The sequence below is a fragment of the Polypterus senegalus genome, chromosome 16 (assembly GCF_016835505.1).
Source record: "Polypterus senegalus isolate Bchr_013 chromosome 16, ASM1683550v1, whole genome shotgun sequence".
In the NCBI taxonomy this organism is placed as follows: Eukaryota; Metazoa; Chordata; class Cladistia; order Polypteriformes; family Polypteridae; genus Polypterus; species Polypterus senegalus.
This window is the reverse complement of record NC_053169.1, coordinates 89,394,418-89,418,704: the sequence shown is the minus strand read 5'-3', so window position 1 is coordinate 89,418,704 and position 24,287 is coordinate 89,394,418. Positions and strand designations below refer to the sequence as shown.

At 40.9% G+C, this 24,287-nt stretch overlaps 2 protein-coding genes across 4 annotated transcripts in view; one reads left to right on the top strand and one right to left on the bottom strand.

Annotated features, from left to right (window-relative positions):
- The window catches only part of LOC120516336 (thyroid adenoma-associated protein homolog), a 156,288-nt gene extending 146,191 nt beyond the window's left edge, over positions 1 to 10,097 (bottom strand). Inside the window, 2 exon segments of the mRNA XM_039737938.1 lie at positions 347 to 437; positions 9,995 to 10,097. Of these exon segments, the coding sequence (XP_039593872.1) occupies positions 347 to 428 (82 nt within the window). The 5' untranslated portion in view covers positions 429 to 437; positions 9,995 to 10,097.
- A 169-nt stretch (positions 10,098 to 10,266) lies between these two features.
- Positions 10,267 to 24,287, top strand: part of LOC120516519 (pleckstrin homology domain-containing family H member 2-like) — an 82,029-nt gene continuing 68,008 nt past the window's right edge. For 2 of the 3 annotated variants that reach the window (XM_039738242.1, XM_039738241.1), the window contains exons 1-2: positions 10,267 to 10,414; positions 18,934 to 19,048. In XM_039738242.1, coding sequence (XP_039594176.1) covers positions 10,356 to 10,414; positions 18,934 to 19,048 — 174 coding nt within the window. In that variant the 5' untranslated portion in view covers positions 10,267 to 10,355. The remainder of the gene's footprint in view (positions 10,415 to 18,933; positions 19,049 to 24,287) is intronic. The other variant, XM_039738243.1, reaches the window with a different exon arrangement.

Below are 24,287 nucleotides of genomic sequence, written 5' to 3'. Positions count from 1 at the left end.
GGTTTTAAGTAGGACGTGACTTGAAAGAATCTAATGGCAAAAGTCACCGTCTCAGGGGACTTCATTCCAAAAAGTCTCTTTAAAAGATCACATCTCGTCGCAGGATAAAAAGATTTTATTTATTATAATAGAGAGAAATAAATGTTTAATCAATGAATTGATAAAATTGATTCATTGAAAAAGATTACTCATTTACAAAATAATCATTTGTGGCAGCCCTAAAGGAATAATTTTTCTCTACCTAAAACTTGTAAGATGCACTAAACTTGTAACTCTTTCATGCAAAGCATAGTTCAGTATTACACACTAAATATAAAATGATTTCCAATTTAAGCAGTGTTTGTACCTTGAAGTTTTTCAAACGTTCCATCTTCCAGAACAAATGACCCAGCTTTAAATTCCTCTTTCTTCTTCTTCTTTAAAACCATTTTTTCATTCTGCAAAGCAAAGCATTCCATTGGTGTTGCTAGATTTTTTCCCCTTAGACATGTCACACACGAAAACCTTCCTAAAGAATACAACTGGGAAGCCTCTTTTTATCAAGCTGGTTAGACAGAGAAGTAGTACATTTATTTTTCTTGGATTTATAATGCCACTTTCTCATAAGAGAACCTTCAGTAGATATTGGACACAAAGGAATGTACATACAGTCATGCGAGAATCAATAAACTAGAGCTGTTTTTTGCAAGCAAGAGGTGTACTGCTCCTGATCGATTAAGAAGTAAAGATTACAACCTCACACAACGCTATGCAACGCTGAGCTATTAAAAAAGCTTCACGGGCCCGGTTGAGTTGTATCTTATTCGATAAACTTCTAATCCAGGTCTATGTCTAGAATGCTAAACACCACATTCCAGATTTAAAATGTCTGTACAACTGTACTCAATTACAGTCTTACTGCACATATTTTTAACCAATTAAGAGAAATTTTTAGAGATGGTCATGCGGACCATTCCACCCCAGTTAAAGATCATTTGCAAGCTACCTAAAGACATACTGTAATTATATCTCATTGAAGGCCATTTTTCAGAACCATCTTAAAGCATGGTATATTATGACAATGTCACTTATTCAAATTTAGATTAAAGATTAAAACAGAACAAAAAGAATTGTTCAAAATTATTATGAGTTGCATTTTCTTAAGAGTGCATAAACTGTACACTGAGATTTTGTCTCATACATTGCAGGCTGAAACATTTCCACTCAAAATTGAAACATGTCCAATGTACTGATGTTAAATGAGTGTGACACATTTGTGTTGTGCTTAAAAATAAAGTAAATTTCCACAAACTGCTAATTAAGTAACAGAAACAAACCGAGGAAGTTGCAAAGTTGAGTGTAGTTTGCTTTGGGCCTTCAGAGTGGAATATAAACACACTTCAGTGTGCACAAGCACACTACTCCTGCTGCCACAGTCTTGTGACATTGTCCCAATAACTTCAGTACATGTATCATCTTTATTTATGTTCCAGAATACTTTTTACACTGAGCCTGAAGTAAACGCAAACATAGTGTCGCAAGAATAGCCCAAAGACATCGAAAAAGGTTTGGGGCGGCCGTATATTGTGCCCTGGCTGCAAATGGGTAATTCGTATTGAGTTCTTTACAAGTCTGAATCCAAAACAGAACTGACTTAGGATGAGAAATATGGCAGCTTTAAAGGCCGAGACAGGAAGTGATGTCATTGGGACCGGACGTGACGTCATCAATGGCACAGGTATCAGAAGTGACATCGTCAATAGCGCTGGTAACGGAAGTGATGTCATCCTAGGTCCTGGAAGAGAGCGGGATTTCCCGTGGATGGTCTGCAGAGGATTGAGACAGAAAGTCAGTGCAGCTTGCCACCCCCTGGTCTGGCGTGGTACTACTATTATTCAGGACCTTTAGCTGCCTCCCAATTGCACGTGTGTGACCATAAGTTTATGATATAAAACAGGAGTCAATACACTTGTGACCAGGCTTTGATCAGACATTGTCAGCGACATGTACATTTACCCATTAAGTCCCTAGTCCTAGTTTTTTAGGTACTTATTCAGTGTTATCTTCACCCAGTTTAGCATAGATATGTTCTGTTACAAATTAAATTTTTTATTGAAATCTCACTAACACAAAAATAAAGTAGCGACAATAAGTTTCTTTATAGATTAGGTGATTAAAACTCAGCAAAATGTTTCTGAAAACTTAGACTGTCTTCTATAACACATTCTTTTTTATGGTCTCCTCCTTCACTTCATACTAGTGGAAAATACATTGCCATGCAACTTGGACTCTTACAGTGTTGTCACAAAAGCCAGGAGTTATATCCTACTGTGCTATTCTATTGGAAGTATGTAAGTACATAGTTTATATATAAATTGTGTGCTCTGCCTTTTACAAGGGCTGACAAATTACCTCCCATGACTACCAGTTTTAAATTTTGGGCAACCAAACTACAGACTTGCAAAACACGTCAGACTGCCAGCCGTTTCAGATCTTTGCTCCTTGCAATATTTTCCTGATCAAAAATAATAAAAACAAGACCAAATTCTTTATGTTCAATTTGAACTTTGGTGTCATTTTTAAAGACATATGCTTATAATGCACCAGACTGATGTTAACCACCATCGAAAGCCTTGTTTATACTTGATGTGTCCACGCTGGTTGCAAGGGCAGCAAAAAAAAAAAAAAAAGATATCAGATGTGACAACAAGCACTACGTTTTTGCTGAATTCTACAGGGTGGGCCATTTATATGGATACACCTTAATAAAATGGGAATGGTTGGTGATATTAACTTCCTGTTTGTGGCACATTAGTATATGTGAGGGGGAAAACTTTTCAAGATGGGTGGTGACCATGGTGGCCATTTTGAAGTCAGCCATTTTGGATCCAACTTTTGGTTTTTCAATAGGAAGAGGGTCATGTGACACATCAAACTTATTGGGAATTTCACAAGAAAAACAATGGTGTGCTTGGTTTTAACGTAACTTTATTCTTTCATGAGTTATTTACAAGTTTCTCTTTGTTTACAGCCATTGACATGTCGCAGAGGTTAACACGTGAGGAGCGGATAGAAATTGTGTTGATGTCTGGTGAACGCAGTAACCGGGTCATTGCAGCAGATTTCAATGCAAGACACCCTACGAGACCACCCATCTCCCATGCTACAGTTAGCAAACTGCTTGCTAAGTTTCGTGAAACTGGTTCAGTGTTGGATTTGCCAAAATGTGGACGCATGAAAACTGTCACTAATGAAGAAACATCAGTGGCTGTCCTAGCTTCATTCAGCAAGAGCCCACAGCGTAGCACTCGCCGCATGTCACTGGAGAGTGGCATTAGTCGAACATCCCTTCGCGGATATTAGCTACTCACAAATGGCACCCTTACAAACTCCAGCTACTGCAGCATCTCTGGATGACCCAGATCGGCGCACTGAATTTGCAGAATGGGCAAAACAAAAATTGGAACAGGACCCTCAGTTTACGCAGAAGATTTTGTTCAGTGATGAGGCAAACTTTTATGTGAATGGTGAAGTTAACAAACAAAACCACCGCTATTGGTCTGACACTAACCCACATTGGATAGATCCCTCCAAGACTGTTGGAACAAAAAATTGATGGTATGGTGTGGTATATGGGGTACAAAGATAGTGGGGCCATTCTTCATCAATGGAAACCTCAAGGCCACTGGATATGCAAAATTGCTACATGATGATGTGTTTCCCTCTTTATGCACTGAAGCTGGCACGTTCCCTGAGTTTTTCCAGCAAGATGGTGCACCACCACATTATGGGTGTCAGGTCCGAGCATTCCTAGATGAACAGTTTCCTGGAAAGTGGATTGGTCGTTGTGGGCCAGTTGAATGGCCCCAAGGTCTCCCGATCTGACCCCTTAGACTTTTATCTTTGGGGTCATCTGAAGGCAATTGTCTATGCTGTGAAGATACGAGATGTGCAGCACCTGAAACTACGGATACTGGAAGCCTGTGCTAGCATTTCTCCTGCGGTGTTGCTATCAGTGTGTGAAGAGTGGGAGAAGAGGGTTGCATTGACAATCCAACACAATGGGCAGCACATTGAACACATTTTATAAGTGGTCAGAAACTTGTAAATAACTCATGAAAGAATAAAGTTACGTTAAAACCAAGCACACCATTGTGTTTCTTGTGACATTCCCAATAAGTTTGATGTATCACATGACCCTCTTCCTATTGAAAAAACAAAAGTTGGATCCAAAATGGCAGACTTCAAAATGGCCACCATGGTCACTACCCATCTTGAAAAGTTTTCCCCCTCACATATACTAATGTGCCACAAACAGGAAGTTAATATTACCAACCATTCCCATTTTATTAAGGTGTATCCATATAAATGGCCCACCCTGTACACTCACAAGGTCTTTTGTTTTTTCTTTTTTTTTTTTAATACAGAATGATTCAGGTGTTGTGCCACGTACCCTCAATGGTGAAATTCAAGGAAAGTCTGGCTATGTGGGTGCCAGAATGATGAATGAATGGCTGAATATGATACAATAGGTCATCAAAGGTAAAGAAAGACATGCAAACATATTTGAAGAGCATCTCTTCATCACGTACTGTATGTCATCCCCATTATATTTGCCCTTCCTTCTCCACTTTTAGTTAATGGGTTTACACACAGACACACACTTGTGAAAAATATAGTGAGATTGTGCAGTTAAGTCTATAAAGCAAGGAAGAGAAACAATGGTGTGAGCTGTAAAGGAATTCGGGCAGCAAAGGCAAGAATGACAAAAGTTAATAGTATCCTCTCAACATTTACCGTGATATAAATAAAGTAATAATTAATGCATACCATGCTATGGATTTTAAAAAATACTTAGCGGATTAAATATGAAGACATTCAGCAAAGATGGGATCTCTGCAGGGAGTGGACAGCATCACAGTCAAGTTAAAGAATGTACTGTGCTGTATGCAGAGAGCATCCAGAAACGTCATATAAAAATGGTCATTTCAAATTTTAGGATTGAAAAGGTGAGAAAGCACAGTAATATTAGTCTGTTTACTGTACTAGTAAGCCAGTAATACCTAACAAATGCTGTAACCGTTCAACAAATATGAATACTGATGCAGCAGGTGACTCTTTTCAACTGACAGGGCTTACTGCAGCTGAGAAAATGACCTAAAATATTCAGTAGCTTCTCAAATCGCATTTGATGGCTTGAATGTTCCAGTAATGCACCTGTATTCAGATTCGGAAATGGACATTATCCTTTCAAAACCAGGGAGCTATACTCCACTGCAAACATCCATCCATTATCCAACCGGCTATTTCCCAAGTACAGGGTCACGGGGGTCTGCTGGAGCCAATCCCTGCCAACACAGGGTGCAAGGCATGAAACAAACCCCGGGCAGGGTGCCAGCCCACCACAGGGCACACACACACATACACACATACATACACTAGGGACAATTTAGGATCGCCAAAGCACCTAACCTTGTCTTTGGACTGTGGGAGGAAACCGGTGCACCCGATGGAAACCCACACAGACACGGGGAGAACATGCAAACTCCACGCAGGGAGGACCCGGGAAGCGAACCCAGGTCTCCTAACTGCGCCACCGTGACGCCCTCCACTGCAAACAGATCTTGCTTTATGCAGTCATAGCAAGGGCATGAGATGAACCTTATAAAACATAAGATGCTCACCATTAACTGATATGTACGCTGCGCCCCTAATAGGTATACTGGAGGTTGTGAAAATGCTCCTTATATTAGTTCAAAAATTGCAGAGTGTAAACACGCTTTTTCAGGCCTAAACCTCATCTTTAATAACATGAGGACCCTCTTAGTGGTCCAAGCATGACAAATGCTAATGCAGCTGCTTACAAAGATCAACGAAAGCCAAGAGAGGACATGCAATATCGTTATTTTTTTTTTTGATTGTCTCCTCGAGATAACAGACTAGTTTTGACGAGATGTCTGCAGTAACTGCAGTGGAAAATGTGGTTAACATCCACTCATGCATGGGAAAAAATACCGTGAAATACCGTGAAACCGGTATAATTTTGAAAAATACCGTGATATAGAATTTTGATCATACCGCCCAGCACTACCTGCAATGTCACAAAACATATTCTACCCAGTGTAGCAAAAACGAGCAGTCCTTTTGAAAAGAGCCAAAGAAGTCATTCTAGCTCCCTGCATCAGAGCAACAAGATTTATTTTTCGATCGAAGTCTTGAAACTGATAAAAGGTCAAAGCCAGGGGAAGACCGTCAAAAGAGCAAACATAAGCAGCAGAATGATCGGCAACAGAATTCAAACAAATGGGGAAAAAAAAAAACATAATTTTGAACCAAACAGAATATCAAGTTTTTAGGCAGCTTTTTCTCAGAGCTTCTATTTGATTTACAGTTCTGGGCTCCCAGTCCTAGAAACAAAATAATAATAAGCAGTTACTGTTTTGTTTTTCTTTTATTTATTACTTCTTAATTACTTTCTTTTTCTTTCCGTCTAACAAAAAACAGTCACAGAATACATGGACTCCAGAGTTGCAACATGTGTTTGCTTAAAATACAAAAAGGCTCCAAAAACTTCCCATGCATGACTCATTCAGTAAACAGCAACCACATTATAACAAGTGACTGCTGCAGCTACAACAAATGACATTAGCAGAGCACAATCCTGTAAATGTCAACAGGCAAAGAGGAAAAGTTGGACGGGCCAAAACAGTCACACACACAAAAAAAAAAAACAAAAAAAAACATGAGAAAGTGTTCAAAAGTCACGAAAATATTATACAACAGACCCAGATCCTCCAGCGAGCAGAAACCCAAAAAGTGTGTCAAGCTGTACGATTTACAGACAGTATCTGATCAAAAGAATCATCATTCCTGTTTCAAGGTTCTTCTGTGATAAATGTGGTACTAAGAACAATTGCCAACCATTGTCAAAAACTTCTAACTACATGATGGCAGGGAATAATTAATGTATCTGTGTTTCAAAAGATTCTACCCGTTCCTATCGTAACATTAAATTTGAAGTGACTTTTTATATGAACAATTCAAAATTCTATTGTGGAGAAATATGGAAAAAGACAAAAAAAAATCTAGAAATAAATCATATATTACCAGTCACGGCACACTGCTATAAGTATAAGGTGTAATGAATAAACTTGACTAGTTTTCATCCTCTTTCTCTGTACGTTTAGCATTCGTTTGTTCAGAGGTTGATGCGCTTGCTCCTTCCTGAGCAGCTCTTCTTTTCTCAACTTTATCAGCCCGCTTCTTCTCTTCTTTCGTCGGCATCTTTTCGCGTTAAAACTGATCAAGTCAGTGTTTGCGTTGCAATTACTTAGTACATTTTCTTTAATTTTTCACTTAACTTGGCACTTAAGTGTTCAATCTGCCTCAAGAATGATTTAAGAATTGAAGAGGCAGAGGAAGTGATGACAAAGGTGGTAGGGATGAGAACGGCGCCCGTACGCATGCGCCGCATGGCCGCTGCCAGGAGCTGATAGTACAATAAATTAAAAATAAAAAGAGTAATAACCTTGGAGGTAAATCATCATTCCAAAAGTGGATAGTAGACGTCACGTTGTATATGTGTGCCAAATTTCATGTCAATAGGTCAAACGGTTTGCGAGTTACAGGTGACTTAAAATCCTGGACAGACTCTCGTCAACTCACTGTATTCTGCGATTAACAAATCCCTGATGCGCAGGTTACAGTTGATCCAAAATGCTGCCGCTCACTTTCTGGTTGGGGCAAGAAAATCTGACTCTGTTTCTCCGATTTTAGCTTCTTTATGCTGGCTGCCTATCAGTTTTCAAATTGATTTTAAAATCTTGTTGCTAGTTTTTAAATCTTTGCATGGGCTTGCTCCTGCCTATTTTTCTGTATTGTGTGTTTTACACCAGCCATCGAGAGAGCTTAGATCTTCTGGTCAGTTGTCTCTTGTTGTCCCTCGTACTAAGTGTAAAACTAAGAGGGACAGACAGGGCTTGTGCAGCTGCTGCCCCTCGCCTGTGGAACTCTTTACCTCATCATATCAAGGAGTCGTCTACAATTCAAAACGAGATTAAAGACTCATTTCTATTCACTTGCATTCCGTAACCTTCAATAATACTGATGGTTTCCTCTTTGTGATTATATAACATTACTTCTATTTATTATTTACAGTATTTTATGTTCTTTTATTTCATTTCTATTTATGTTATTTGTGTTAATTGTATGTTGTTTTTCTTCTTTTATTGTAAAGAACTTTGTCCACAGCATTCCTATGTTGTTTTAAACGTGCTATATAAACAAAGTGACATGGACATTGACAAACGAACAGCTGCGGTAGCATATTATATAAGAAGATGGCAAACAACATACTCATGAAAAAGGAGCCTTAACAGTGCTGACTGACACACTTTTGTTGGCTGAATAAATGTTTTGCAAGGAGAAAAAGAATTCATGATCACTCACATTTGAAAAACTATTGAATTGCGACCCCCATAGAGCTGGAGGTGGCAGAGTTAAAGATGCTAAGATTTGCATTGGGTGTGACGAGGATGGACAGGATTAGAAATGAGGACATTAGAGGGTCAGTTGGGAGACAAAGTCAGAGAGGCGAGATTGCGTTGGTTTGGACATGTGCAGAGGAGAGATGCTGGGTATATTGGGAGAAGGAAGCTAAGGATAGAGCTGCCAGGGAAGAGGAAAAGAGGAAGGCCTAAGCGAAGGTCTATGGATGTGGTGAGAGAGGACATGCAGGTGATGGGTGTCACAAAGCAAAATGACGAGGACAGGAAGATATGGAAGAAGATGATCCGCTGTGGCGACCCTAAACGGGAGCAGCCGAAAGAAGAAGATAATCTTGAATTATGCTGTGAGAATGTGAGGCAATTTTCCTGCTTTTTTTACTCTACATCAAATGATGATTTTGCAGGAAGTGTTATTTAAAAGTTAATCAGATTTAAGCAGAAATGTGTATAACAAATTTGTTCTGCAAGCGGGGAGCTAATTTAGCTCATGTGTCTTCTGCATAGGTTTTTGATTAGGAACTTGACCCTTAGCAAGAAGCTGGATGAAAACACTCGGGAGAACTGCTAATCCAACATATCCATTATCTGAAAAAGTTTGCCCTTTATATGCTACCAAGAGAGCTGGATACCAGACAGAACTGCAAGCAGTAACCCTCTGGAAGGGACATCAGGGACAACTGCAAAGCACGCCCAATCAAACAAGGCCAAGGCCATACATTATTTTGCAATGATGACAAAAATCAGAGTACCAGAATGTGCAAAATCTAACGTCACAGAAATCTTGAACTAATGAGTATTCTAGGTATATGTTTTTGGGCTGAAGGATGATACAAAGGGGTCCTTTCAAAGAAGCCAATCCATACGATCCCTAACTTATTGCAGTTTTCTAAGATGTAATATACTAGTCTGCCAAGGAAAAAAGGAGATGTGCATAAGAAATGTCAGAATTTCCCCTTCACTCTAAACTCTCGGGTTATATTGCAGCAACAGATCCACAAAACTGGCAGACACGGACGTCTGTCATAGTTTCCTACAGTTGACTTCCATTGCACAGCGCCAAACTAAGCCCGATGACACTAAGGCTTGGAAAGAGCTCACATAAAATCATTTGACCATAATGCAACATGGACTGGCAGAATGCTCAAAATCTTTTTTCAATTTAGGATTCATATCCTGATGAATCACTTCTAAAAACCAAACCACGGGGCTTGATCGGGGTATCAAGTTTGCCCTCCTCCAAGTCTGCCAAACAGCATCATTCTGGAACTTCACCACAACAGTCACGTGAAAATCCTCGCCTCCTCTGGACTCCTACTATGCCTCAGCCCTAAAAGTTGCTGGCCGAACGAAAGCCACTGACCCACGCACATCGGTAACACGCTGGCCTCAATCCCAACTATTTTACATTGTATTTAGCAAAGCTTTAAAATGCACAAGTGTCGTTGTTTGCGTGACACAGTAACCTTAAAATAGTGGTTATCATCGAACGAGACTTTTCATTCACCCACCTAGTGTTTCAAGACTTCTATCGTGGTTCCAGGTTCTAAAGGCAGAATACAATCCACAGACAGACTTCACTCGGCAGCCATATCTCCCACGTGTGCGACTTCAGTTCCGACATTGCGCGTCTCATTTCCCTGCAGATCTGATTGGATGAGTAAATGCCTGCTCCGCCTACTGCTTACTAATGTACTTGTTAATTGGTCAAATGACCCGTCAATCCAACGAGAGCTCGTTCTTGTGACGCCTACCCGCTCCGTGAACCGATTGGTCAATTGGAATTTATTTTCCGCCCCATACTTTGTGCCTGTTAGGTGGGAGAGTTCTGGCTTTTGGAGAAAGTTTGGGAACCGGGAAAGCCCAGTCAATATGAGTGACCCCCGGCAGGACTTGGTTGTGGAGTATCGCCTCGATGCCAGCGGTTCCGGGTAAGTGTGTGGGGAAGGCAAAATAAGGGATGGAGCGCGCATCGCATCGTTGCCAGAGCTGTGCTAACGGGAGTGACTATGCGGGAAAAATAGATGGGCATTGGGAGCGTGCAGCTAACTATGAAGCTTCCTGGCACATAGAGATGAGCATCTAACGGAATCACTGGTCGTATATCAAGAGAATCAAAATACTCCCAATTTTAACGTGGCAGTGAGACGGCGGTGAAAAATGATAGAAGTGGAGGAATCTAAAGTGTCTGGGAATAAGTCAAAGTCACGAGAGCAGAGTGGGTTACTCGCTACGAACAATTCTACGGGAGTAAAATGCAGTAGCCATTTAGATCACATAACGTAGGTGTAAACAAGATATAAGAAACTCGCGGAGAACAGCTCAGATTAAGTAATTAACAAAAGGCATATGAGATCGAGAAGGTTACACATAGTCCCTGTAATAATTAAGACAATCTGAGTGCTTAGAATTCCAGACAAAGTTGGAGTCCGACTCCTCAATGAGAAGAAATCTTCAGATACTCAGAAGTTGAGTTAAGAAAGACAAATTTCTGAGAATATTAACATCGGCGAATTTCACTGCAGTCACTCTTGTGCTGTCTAATGATACACATTACAAAGCCACTTCTAATGTGGTTAGTCATCTGTTAAGTACCTAAGATCTAAGTGATCTAAGTGAATCAGTACTGGGGATTCAATAGAGTCAAAGGTCAAGTTTCAGATATCCTTAAAATGAAAGAGCAGGGAATTGCTGGGTGTGGATAATGATAAATTGTTACACTGTATAATTTGGGTCATGAAAAATTGTTAGATAAAATACAATTCAGTGTAAGATACTACCAGCAAATCTACGGAATCAAATGGAAAGTTTTAATAAGATGTGAAGTTCTCAGTGTTTTAACATAAAGATTAACTTGGTAATATAAAGCTTAATGCAGAAATGAAAAACGTACATTGTGTGGTGACACTTTGAGCTTGCATTTGGTCATTCTACTTCAAATAGTGTCAGAAGTCAAAAAGTATAGAACTCTGACCATTTCTCTGGTAACACCTTAAAGTTAAATATACTTTTTATTAAACAAAATTAAGACTACCGTATTATTAACATTTTGTTAATTATATAGCAAGCTGAAATTACTTCAAGGCACAGTTTAGTGGGAAAAAAAATATATAACGTTCTTCTTATTCCAGTTCATCTGGTTGGGGCCAAAAGACTATCTGGGCAACACTGGCCACAAGGCAGCAGATTAGCCCTGGAGACGATGACAGTCCATCTCGGGGACCAATCACACAGGCTTACACTCATATAGAATCACCATTCAGAAATGTGATAGGAAAAACTATTCACTATGCTACTGGAAAAACAGATTAACTGCACACAGACAACAACCGGGTGAAGGGATTCAAAATCGGGACACTGGATCCCTGCAACGACAGTGGTATCCAATGTCAGTCAGTCAGTCATTGTCCAACCCGCTATATCCTAACACAAGCCAAAAAAGTGTGGGCACCCCTGCTCTATATCCTAACTACATGGTCGTGGGGGTCTGCCGGAGCCAATCCCAGCCAACACAGGGCGCAAGGCAGGCACAAACCCTGGGCAGGGCACCAGCTCACCGCAGGGCAAACACACCCACACATGGTGCACACCAGGGATAATTTAGGATCGCCAATGCATCTAACCTGCATGTCTTTGGACCATGGGAGGACACCAGAGCACCCACGCAGACACGGGGAGAACATGCAAACTTCAAGCAGGGAGGACCTGGGAAGCGAACCCAGGTCTACTAACTGCGAGGCAGCAGCGCTTCCACTGCGCCACCATGCCACCCTGTATCCAATGTGACACCATAAAGACAAATCTTTCAATAAAAGTCAAAGGCACACATTTTCCAATAACATTGAACATGACTTTTTGCCCTTTCTTTGGAGACAAAGCCAGAGATAAGTATACCTAATCTGGGAATTATTAGACCAACTACTATCAATGTTAGAACCAATATAGCTGTGGAAAGTTTTTCCCCACTTCAAAGGAAACAACATGACGCATAAACACTCTTTACAATACACGTGTTTGCTTGTTTATTATGTACAATTATATCATTTTAGTCAAAATTTCAAAATCACGCATTAAATGATCAGAATATTTTAGTAATTAGTTGTAAACAACACAGTAAGAGATACTAAAAGTGGTTGCTCTAATTCTATGTGAGAGAACCACATAAAGTCTGTCAGATCAACAGATAGTTGTGTAGCCCCCTTTATTATAGTCAGGCGGAGTGCTGGCGCTGAGGCTAGGGATCTACACTGACAATCGGACGGTTGCCGGTTTAAATCCCATAAATGCCAAAAAGGGACTCTACTCTGTTGGGCCCTTGAGCAAGGCCCTTAACCTGCAATTGCTGAGCGCTTTGAGTAGTGAGAAAAGCGCTATATAAATGCAAAGAATTATTATTATTAAGGAACATATTATTTTGATAAAACACCATTAAACCCTCTTTCCCTTTTATTATAAATATGGGAGTTATATATATTATATCTTATGTGTAGCAGTACTAATGTTGATGTATTGTTTGGCATGTAAAAAATGAAATGCCATTTAGGGTATTGTAGGTTTCAATACCTTTATTATTAGACTTTGTAAAAGATTCTGCCACGTGGGTCTGGATTTTCCTCAGTGTAGCCAAACAGGCCTCTTACTTTTCTGTCCTCTGTTAAACATCTTAGTAGTTTAATCAGCAAAATTCCATTTAGCTTTGCTTATCCTACTTTCTGGAGCCATCTCCTAGGTGTGTCTGTGAGGCTCAGCTGCTATTAACACTCATAGTATACTTAAACACATTTTTTTTCTAATTGTTCTGTCTATACCTATTGTACCAGTTTTGTCACTTCTTGACTTTTTATCAAAATTTACCATCAATTTACACCCATATATGGGTCAGATTCTTTTTTGAACCTTCTTAGTGTTTTTCCCCTGTGAATTTTAAAATATTTCATATAGAGTGGCAGAGTAAGATGTTGAATCTCTACCCATGCTCTCTTTCCCACTCTGTAGAGTAATAGTGATAACATTACAGTATCTGTATTTAACAAGATTGAGAGTTTGTCAGGATTCATTTTCTGTCATACATGTCCTATAATCATTTACTGTATTATAATTGTTCTTAAATTTTTTTGCTGATCATTAACAATAGTATAGGGCAGCTACGACCTATTAATTGAATCAAAGTTAGAGGCTCTGCGGTGGGCTGGCGCCCTGTCCGGGGTTTGTTTCCTGCCTTGCGCCCTGTGTTGGCTGGGCTTGGCTCCAGCAGACCCCCGTGACCCTGTAGTTAGGGTATAGCTGGTTGGATAATGGATGGATGGAAGTTAGAAGCTGTGCAAAAAAAAAAAAACAATTGTAGTTTAGTATGAGCTGATCACAAAACGATTACTGTTAAGGATTAAAAGTAGTCTGAGTTGCACAACGTTAATCTGAGGGTATGAAATCCTTTCTGACAAGAACTTTGGTGTTCTTTAAGCAAGATGCACATCCTAAAAATTCTTCTGGAGCAGGGGTGCCCACACTTTTTCGGCTTGCGAGCTACTTTTAAAATGAGACCAGGTCGAAATGATCTACCTACATTAAAAATAAGGTATGACAACATATATTTTATGTATAAAGTATACTCTCTCTCTCTCTCTCTCTCTCTCATATATATATATATATATATATATATATATATATATATATATATATATATATATATATATATATATATATATATATATATATATATATATATATATATACACATACATACACACATATTTATTTATTTATTTATTTATATATACAGGTGCCGGTCATAAAATTAGAATATCATGACAAAGTTGATTTATTTCAGTAATTCCTTTCAAAAAGTGAAACTTGTATATTAGATTCATTCATTACACACAGACTGATGTATTTCAAATGTTTATTTCTTTTAATTTTGATGATCATAACTGACAACTAATGAAAGTCCCAAATTTAGTATGTCAGAAAATTAGAATATTGTGAAAAGGTTCAATATTGAAGACACCTGGTGCTACACTCACTCTAATCAGCTAATTAACTCAAAACACCTGCAAAAGCCTTTCAATGGTCTCTCAATCGAGTTCTGTAGGCTACACAATCATGGGGAAGACTGCTGACTTGACAGTTGTCCAAAAGACGACCATTGACATCTTCATCAAGGAGGGCAAGACACAAAAGGTCATTGCTAAAAAGGCTGGCTGTTCACAGAGCTCTGTGTCCAAGAACATTAATAGAGAGGCGAAGGGAAGGACAAGATGTGGTAGAAAAAAGTGTACAAGCAATAGGGATAACCGCTTGTACCCTGGAGAGGATTGTGAAACAAAACTGTGGGGGAGATTCACAAAGAGTGGACTGCAGCTGGAGTCAGTGCTTCAAGAACCACCACACACAGACGTATGCAAGACATGGGGTTCAGCTGTCGCATTCCTTGTGTCAAGTCACTCTTAAACAAGAGACAGTGTCAGAAGTGTCTCGACTGGACTGCTGCTGAGTGGTCCAAAGTTATGTTCTCTGATGAAAGTAAATTTTGCATTTCTTTTGGAAATCAAGGTCCCAGAGTCTGGAGGAAGAGAGGAGAGGCACAGAATCCACGTTGCTTGAGGTCCAGTGTAAACTTTCCACAGTCAGTGATGGTTTGGGGTGTCATGTCATCTGCTGGTGTTGGTCCATTGTGTTTTCTGAGGTCCAAGGTCAACGCAGCCGTCTACCAGGAGGTTTTAGAGCACTTCATGCTTCCTGCTGCTGACAACTTTATGGAGATGCAGATTTCATTTTCCAACAGGACTTGGCACCTGCACACAGTGCCAAAGCTACCAGTAGCTGGTTTAAGGACCATGGTATCCCTGTTCTTGATTGGCCAGCAAACTCACCTGACCTTAACCCCATAGAAAATCTATGGGGTATTGTGAAGAGGAAGATGCAATACGCCAGACCCAACAATTCAGAAGAGCTGAAGGCCACTATCAGAGCAACATGGGCTCTCATAACACCTGAGCAGTGCCACAGACTGATCGACTCCATGCCACACCGCATTGCTGCAGTAATCCAGGCCAAAGGAGCCCCAACTCAATATTGAGTGCTGTACATGCTCATACTTTTCATGTTCACACCTTTCTGTTGGCCAACATTTCTAAAAATCCTTTTTTTGCATTGGTCTTAATTTATTTTCTAATTTTCCGAGATACTGAATTTGGGACTTTCATTAGTTGTCAGTTATAATCATCAAAATGAAAAGAAATAAACATTTGAAATACATCAGTCTGTGTGTAATGAATGAATCTAAGATACAAGTATATATATAAAAACTCTGAATTGGTTCGCGGCTGGGATGGGAATCAGCACCTCCAAATCCGAGACCATCGTCCTCAGCCAGAAAAGGGTGGAGTGCCCACTCAGGGCTGGGGGCGAGATCCTGCCCCAAGTGGAGGAGCTCAGGTATCTCGGGGTCTTGTTCACGAGTGAGGGAAAAATGGAGCGGGAGATCGACAGGCAGATCGGTGCGGCGTCCACAGTGATGCCGGCTCAGCATCGGTCTGTCGTGGTGAAAAAGGAGCTGAGCCGTAAAGCAAAGCTCTCAATTTACCAGTCGATCTACGTCCCTACCCTCATCTATGGTCAGAACGAGATCGCGATTACAGCTGAAATGAGTTTCCTCCACAGTGTGTCTGGGCTTTCGCTTAAAGACAGGGTGAGAAGCTAAGACATCCAGGAGGAGCTCAGAGTAGAGCCGCTGCTCCTCCACATCGAGAGGAGTCCGATGAGATGGCTCGGGCATCTGATCAGGATGCCTCCTGAACGCCTCCCTGGTGAGGTGTTCCGGGCACGTCCAACCGGGAGGAGGCCCCGGGGAAGATCCAGGACACACTGGAGGGACTATGTCTCCCAGTTGGCCTGGGAACGCCTTGGGATTCTCCTGGTAGAGCTAGAAGAAGTGGCCGGGGAGAGGGAAGTCTGGGCCTCTCTGCTCAAGCTGCTGCCCCCGCGACCCGAAGCGGAAGAGGATGGATGGATGGATGGATGGATCTATCTATCATTTTTAATGTAGGTAGATCATTTCGACCTGGTCATTTTAAAAGTAGCTCGCAAGCCAAAAAAGTGTGGGCACCCCTGCGCTATATCCTAACTACATGGTCGTGGGGGTCTGCTGGAGCCAATCCAGCCAACACAGGGCGCAAGGCAGGAAACAAACCTTGGGCAGGGTGCCAGCCCACCGCAGGGCGGACACACACACACACACACACACCACCACACCAAGCACACACTAGGGACAATTTAGAATCACCAGTGCACCTAACCTGCATATCTTTGGGGTGTGGGAGGAAGCACACGCAGACACGGGGAGAACATGCAAACTCCACGCAGGGAGGACCTGGGAAATGAACCCGGGTCCCCTAACTGCGAGGCAGCACTGTGCCGCCCCGTCTTGATATAAATACATTTCATTTTTTGCAGTGTAGTTTATTTTATTGTGTTAGATTTTGTGCTTTTGTTGAATTTCTTTGTCGCTACTAGATATGTAATCATTGTGTAGTGTGCTGAGGTCATTGGAGAAAATGTGCTTAATAAAAACAAACTGAATGAAGACATCCCTCTGGAATGGATGAGCAAGCAAGGAAGACACTAATTAGAGAGACAACATGACTGCAGTGACTGCTTTGAGGGAGCCGTATGTCTTTATGAGAAAAACTGATTAGTTGGTGTATTTAATAATAATAATAATAATTCTTTGAGTTTATATAGCACATTTCTCACTACTCAAAGCGCTCAGCAATTGCAGGTTAAAGGCCTTGCTCAAGGGCCCAACAGAGCAGAGTCCCTTTTGGCATTTACGGGATTCGAACCGGCAACATTCCAATTGCCAGTGCAGATCCCTAGCCTCAGGGCCACCACTCTGCCTCAATCATTCAATCTGACACTCCAAGTGCCTCAAAATTCCTTTCCAGTCTGTCAGAGGGTGACAAGAAATGAGAGCTGGTACAAAAAGAGGTATACACATCAAGTCTACTGTACAAAACAACACTGAGAACGTTTCTGAAGCTACATGATTTAAAAATATATTAATGAAAGTTTTTATTTTTCAACAATACGAGTCGTGTTTGTCACCCAATGGGCACTATAAAGCATGGTGTGAGCAGCATTCTCTCTCCTTAGAGGGGAATCTCTTTAGCAGAGACTGGAGTGCTTGTCTTGGTAGAAGGCAAACTAGACAGAGCGCTAAAACTGTACTGAGGCAGAAAATGTGAATGGAGAGCAGCACTTTAGCGAAGCAAAACCCAGAGTTTAGATTACATCCTGGTTTCACTGTGTTATTGTGTTGCATTTGATTTGTGAGATTGTATGGGAGGTCTTGTTTCTGTAGAATTTGATTTAATTTCTAAAATACCTAAATGTGTGTGGATTAGGTTTGCAGTGCAAATGTGATAAGCTAGAGGCCTGTAAGAGTCTCTTTCTATCACAAATCTTTGGTAAAAAGGAACTTTCTATGGGCATCATATTAATCGGCTTTCATTTTACATTACAAATTCGCGAAGGTTCTCGTACAAAGCACATATGTAATACAAAGGTTGGTGGAGACTGCACTGTATGCCGAGTGGTACAGTGACGTAGTTGTAAGCACAAAGATTCAGCTTTGTGGGTTCAGTTGCCATGCCAAGTCACCATCTGTGGGGTGTTTGCATTTTCTGCCCATGTCGGCATTGGGGTTTCCTGTGGGTGCTCCAGTTTTCTTTTCACATCTCCAAGTTTTACACGTTAGGTGGATTGGTGATTCTAAACTGGCCCAGTGTGGTATTTCGTGAGTTGTTTCCTGCTTTATTTCCAGTACTACCAGGATAAGCTTGACTTTCTCCAGCCAACCCGCATGTTTAATTAAGAAGGTTTGAGTGTGTTTTGTTACTCTGTTCACAGCAGCGGTCTGTCCATCATGTGCAGGGATGTTGTCAAGCCAGCCTGTGTACAGCAGGATCTGGGTCATATACTGTATATAGGACAGAGACCAAATTGCTTATATTTATGTTTACTTTCCATAATGATGAGGTTCAGGACCAGAGACAAATTAATATACATGAATGGTCAGGCTATGTGTTTAATAAAAGAGGTCTATAATTTTGTCGGTTTGAGTGCTCGACAGGTTTTAATATGTAAACAAGAGCGCGTAACCAGTCCATTTATTGACTAAATTAGACCCAGGACTGAAATTCTCTCTGAAAAGCTGTTTAAAAAAGAAGGAGGTTGCACTTGCTTTAGCAGCTATGCATCCAGCTGTATTTTGGTTTGTCAGATACTGTACTTGAGAGTGAGGCAAGAAGGAATCTGCTGCGGGCTGGGCTCAAATGAAAGGCCTCTTTGTGGGAAGCCTGCGGAGGCCAGTAAGGGGCTGCTAGTGGTTCTGATGTCTACCACTGAATAAAATGGAAGAGGCTGTTTTAATGAGTATGTGCTTTTCTGGCAGGCCTTCAGACCCTCTGTCCGGCATCGACTGGAAGGAGAGGTGTATGACGCTGGAGGCGCAGCTCCTGAAATTTCGTGTGCAGGCCTGCAAAATCCGTGAACTTCTCGCAGAAAAGGTAAACTTGCATCCTTTGAAGTCAGGTTTTCTCAACTTTGTTGTTTCTGAGAAGAAAAAAAAAAAAATAGATTTTGTTACATCAGAAAGCAAAGGCCTTTTCTATCAGACCTGTTTTTTTTTCAGTAAATGGGGGAGGACTCCTGCTTGTGCCCCATGGGATGATACATTTTCTATTCATCTCGTTGCCAAAGCATTTCCTGTCACGTCCATTCTCTCCAGCTGTTCAAATTCACATCCTCTGGGTTAAATAGCCTTCTGTCCAGTCCTCATGGGTTCGCTATTGTGTCTGAGTGCATCCACATAGCTTAAAGTGATCGAGGAGGCCCATCCTTCAACACTGTTATGAAAAAATGGCCGTTGATTTGTACCAGTCTTCTTTTCATATGTTCTGTAGTTTAGTTTCAGCATGCCCCGCATAGAGGTTGTGGTTGCAAACTTTACACAGAATATAGTTGTGGGTTTATTTTTGCCTCAAGTCTTTCTCCCCTAAATACTGTATAACCTTTTGTCTTCTCTCTTCTGCTGTACAGCCTGGGATATTTAAACTATTATAGCATCATGCTTCCCCTCAGGACAGTCTCTTCTTTTCTCTACAGCATTAAGCACCACTCAATGTAGTTTAATATCCACTCATTTTATTAGTCTCATGTCTACCACCTCATAAATCCATGCAAATTCTCCCCTGCTCCAACCACAAAAGCCTGCTGTCCATTCTTCCCTATTATACACAACTGTGCACTTTTCAGTATAGTAATGTTTGCGCTTTCATCACTATAATCTCATGTCTATGATGCCATTGCAGGTTCATGTCCAGCTTTCTGTATCCAGCAGGGTGCGCTATCTCTCTGGTTGGAATAAGTTCTTTTGTAATTGTGGCATGTCACATAACCCGAAACTACATAGATATAATATAAAACAGGGATACCCCTCCCTAAGTGATACGGCGGTAAGAAATCACATAGGAGAAATAACTTTGCTTTCTTTAATGACGGTTTACGTGGCATAACAGATTAGGAATCCACGACAAGACCTTTCAGGTAGTGTGTATAGAGTCTGCCATTTTCGTTGCTGTGCTGAACGGATTTTCTGGATCGGATGATGTTGTCTCCCATCCGTCCATCGGCTTCAAAGGTGTGCCGGACAATGTTCTAAGGCTTTGTGCTCTTTCTCCATGTGTAGACCCCTACTTAGGTAAATCATGCCATTCTAAACAAGGAAGAGAAGATCCAACATCATGCTGACTCTGACACATAGAAATAGCACAATGCCCATTTCGCAGCTGTCCCTTTCTTGTCTTCTAATGCTTGTCTAGCAGTTCTAAATGATGAGCCCCTGTGTGCTAAATCCACCCTTGTGTTACATGTGAGTGGATTTATAAAATATTTTTTGTACACAGCACAGTGGCATATTAAACCTATGTACTTATTACACTTTCCCAGATGAACAGGTCCACTTTCTCATTCTTACTTTATGTCCAATCATCCCTACCATACAGCACTGGGCACCTCTCAGTTCAGAGTCATATCCTGTATTTTTATTGTAGTCTCTTGTTTTTGAACTCAGTATGTCTATTCTTCCCCCTAACAGCATAGTCCTATACCAACCTTTCTCATGATGGTCTCCAGATCATTTGCCCAGCTGTATAGCCTATTGTCACCCCATATATATTCTTTTAACTGTTCTCATTAAAGCTGCTTTTTTATGTTGTCATAGTGCCCCCCGCTTTTGTATACCAACATCATGTACCATTTTTCTACCACTAGTATCAGTATAGCATTGCAACCAATCTTCTATGCAGGACATCTTCAAATTTGTTCCCATTCAGTACACTGTCAAATTAATCCTTCCAGTCAGCCTCATGTCAGCTTTCTATATTTGCCCACACAGATTCAGATTCACCTTCTTCTAAAATAGGGCATCTTGTCCACTGTCTGTCACTGTCGCTTTAAATTTATTATTCAAGCATACAGCCAAACACACCCAGATTGGCAAAACCTAATGATTACCCCTTTTAGGATAGTCTTACACACCCAGCATAATTGTATACACTCTCCACAACTATATAGCTTAATATAAACTCACAAGTATAGCCTTATGTTCACATTTTTCTTTACCTTAAATTTTTAGGGTGTGTAAAATTACACATTTGTAATTGTTAAGAGTGTGTTGTCCATTTTGCTAAGTGTGATTGTGTTTGAGTGTTATGTGTACACTAGTAACGGCGCACTGCACGAATACCCTTGACTTGAACATTCCTAGTTTTCATACTCTTTCTCTGTACATTTAGCATCCGTTTGCTCAGAGGTTGATGCGCATGCTGCTTCCTCCATGAGCCACCCAAGTGGCCCTCTTCTTCTCTTGTTCTGTCAGCATTTTTTTTGCATTAAAACTCATTAAGTCAGTGTTTGTTTTGCAATTACTTTGTACATTTTTTAAAATTTTTCACTTAAGCTGGCACTTAACTCTTCAATCTGCCTCAACAATGACTTAAGGTATGAAGAGGTAGGGGAAGTGGTAGGAATGAGAACGGCAGCCATACGCATGCGCTGCATGGCCGCTGCCAAGAGTTGATTCTACAATAAAATAAAATAAAAAGAGGGATAACCTTGGAGGTCAATCATCACCCTGAAAGCGGATATGTGTACCAAATTTCAGGTCAATAAGTGAAACGGTTTGTGAGCTACAGGTGATTTAAAATCCTGGATAGACAAACGGACAGCCATGGTAGAATATTATATATAAAGCAAAGCCCCCTGCTCGTTTCGCTTGCCCACAGGCACGCTTTGCGCCTCTGCCACTCGTGTTGTGAAAAGGGTGGGGGACTGAATGCACCGAGCTGCGTGTTCTGCTTGTCACACTGCACGTTGATAATTTAAAAGCCTGTACAGCAGCTGTCTTCACTTCGCCTGCCCGCCCCTCCCCCGCTGTATCACCAGCAACTTCACGTCTCTGCCGCTCACGTAGCGAAGGCGGGGGGCTGAACGCACTCAAAGGAGATACGGTTGGATCATCTGCTGGCTTGCTGACGCCGAGCTGCGTGTTCTGCTTTTCTCGCTGCGCGTCAATCATTTAAAAGCCTGTACAGCAGCTGTCTTTGCTTCGCCTGCCCGCCCCTCCACCGCTCTGTCACCAGCAACTTCACGTCTCTGCCGCTCACGTAGCGAAGGTGGGGGGCTGAACGCACTCAAAGGAGATACGGTTGGATCATCTGCTGGCTTGCTGCCGCCGAGCTGCGTGTTCTGCTTTTCTCGCTGCGCGTCGATCATTTAAAAGCCTGTACAGCTTGCTGTCCTTCTGTCTCAAATCTTTGTTTCGCGGGACGTCAAAAGTGTTTCTCCGAGATGATCACATCTCCACCCAAGATTTTGTATATATGTTACCGGCAAAGTATGAAAAGCCGGCATTCTATAGAATACCTAGGCATTGTATATAATGCCCGGCGTTTTTAGGCAATGTATGAAATATGAGAATTATTACACACTTTCCCTAGGCATTGTATAGAATGACAAATGCTATTTAGGCAAAGTATGAAAAAAGGTCCTGATAAGGCTATTATATAAATGACGTGCATTCCTCAAAAATACAAATGTTATTCTGAAAAAATAATGAGAGTGCCATTAAAAAAATTATTCAAAATATGTAAAGCAAAATGAAAGTTGTACAAAACAAAATTTATGCCTTTCTTATTAAGGGAAACAAAATTTTCATATAAAAAATAAGAAATTAAAATTAACCTACTTATTGCAACATGGCAGGCTTGAATGACATTTTGAATTACATTTCATTACATTTTTCACACAAAGACATTTCATATTTTGGCACTTTGTTTTATACATACATTTGACGAATCGTTGGCCGCTTCCACTGGCCTGAGCAATTGCAACTGACCGGAGAGGAATTTCATGGTCAGGAATATCTTCAATTCTAAGCAAGTTCTTAGGGCATAAAGTGAATTGTGATCTCGCATATACTTGTTTTAAAATTCCTTCAGAAGTTCCAAGTCGGTAGAAGCCATCCTCTGTCACACTCATTACAACTGCCAATATATTGCGCGAATCACCTTCATGGAGCACAGTAAAAAAACTAATTTTTTGTTGAACAAATTTAAGTAAAATTGCGTATTTTGACACTCCCGAACAAAATGCAAAGTGCAACTGACAAATTCTAAGCCTGAGGCGCGCGTTAAAAGTCACGTGCCTTGCCACTTGATATTCGAAACAAATCGGAGATGTATTTCATACTTTGCCAGTTTCTCATTTGGCATTCTATAGAATGCCTAGGAAATGTGTGAAATATGAATCGTTTTATACATTGCCGGCTAGTTTTGGGCATTATATACAATGCCTAGGCATTCTATAGAATGCCGGATTTGAAACTTTGCCAGTGACATATATATATATAGATAGATAGATAGATAGATGTGTAATATGCTTTTGTGGGGGCCTTTTGTGTTTGTTCTTATACTGGGGACAAAGTTTAGAAGATTTTTTTCTGGAAAGTCATATGAACAGAGGAGGAGGTTAGGAGCAGCGCTGATACAGTGGATTGCCGCATCCACCACATGATAAACTAACTCAGAATCCCAGATTAGGACCCGAGTGCAGCCATGCGACAGGTGACCTCAGCACCACACCACTTCAGGTTAGGTGGAACAGTGTGAGGTTTTTTTATGGTGGTTGGAGTGCCAATTCTGCCACAACCCCCAGGTTTTCCTGGCAGGTTGGAGGGCCTGCATGCAGGGCTGGATGCAGATTAACGTAGCAGGGCTTTAAAAGTGTAGCTATTTGTATATTGGTTACGAAGGAGTTTTTGTGTTTTTGTGAATGCAATTTTGTCAATGATTCTTTTCTATCCCTGGTAAAGTTTGTCTAAATGAGCAAGGCTGCTTGTTTATTGTGTGGTAATGTGTGAATGTTTTTTTTTTTTCTTCAAGAATAATTGTGTTGTTGAGCACACACTTGCGTCTGTGCTCTTTTAAGTTTGAATAATACTGTTGTGTTGTGTCTTTATTTGTGAATTATAGTTGTGCTATGATATGTATGATTTGTAGTTATTTATTTTTATATGTGCTTGCATGCATGTTTCCTTATCACTTCCCTGTCCTTGTGTGTCTCCTCCTCTATCTTATTCCCACCCTCATAATTTGGGCTGGAATCCTAGGAATGCAGTGGGTGAGCTGGAAGCCGACTTTGTCTGAGTGTTTGTGAGCGAGACTCTCTTTGCTGCATGCTGCCTTT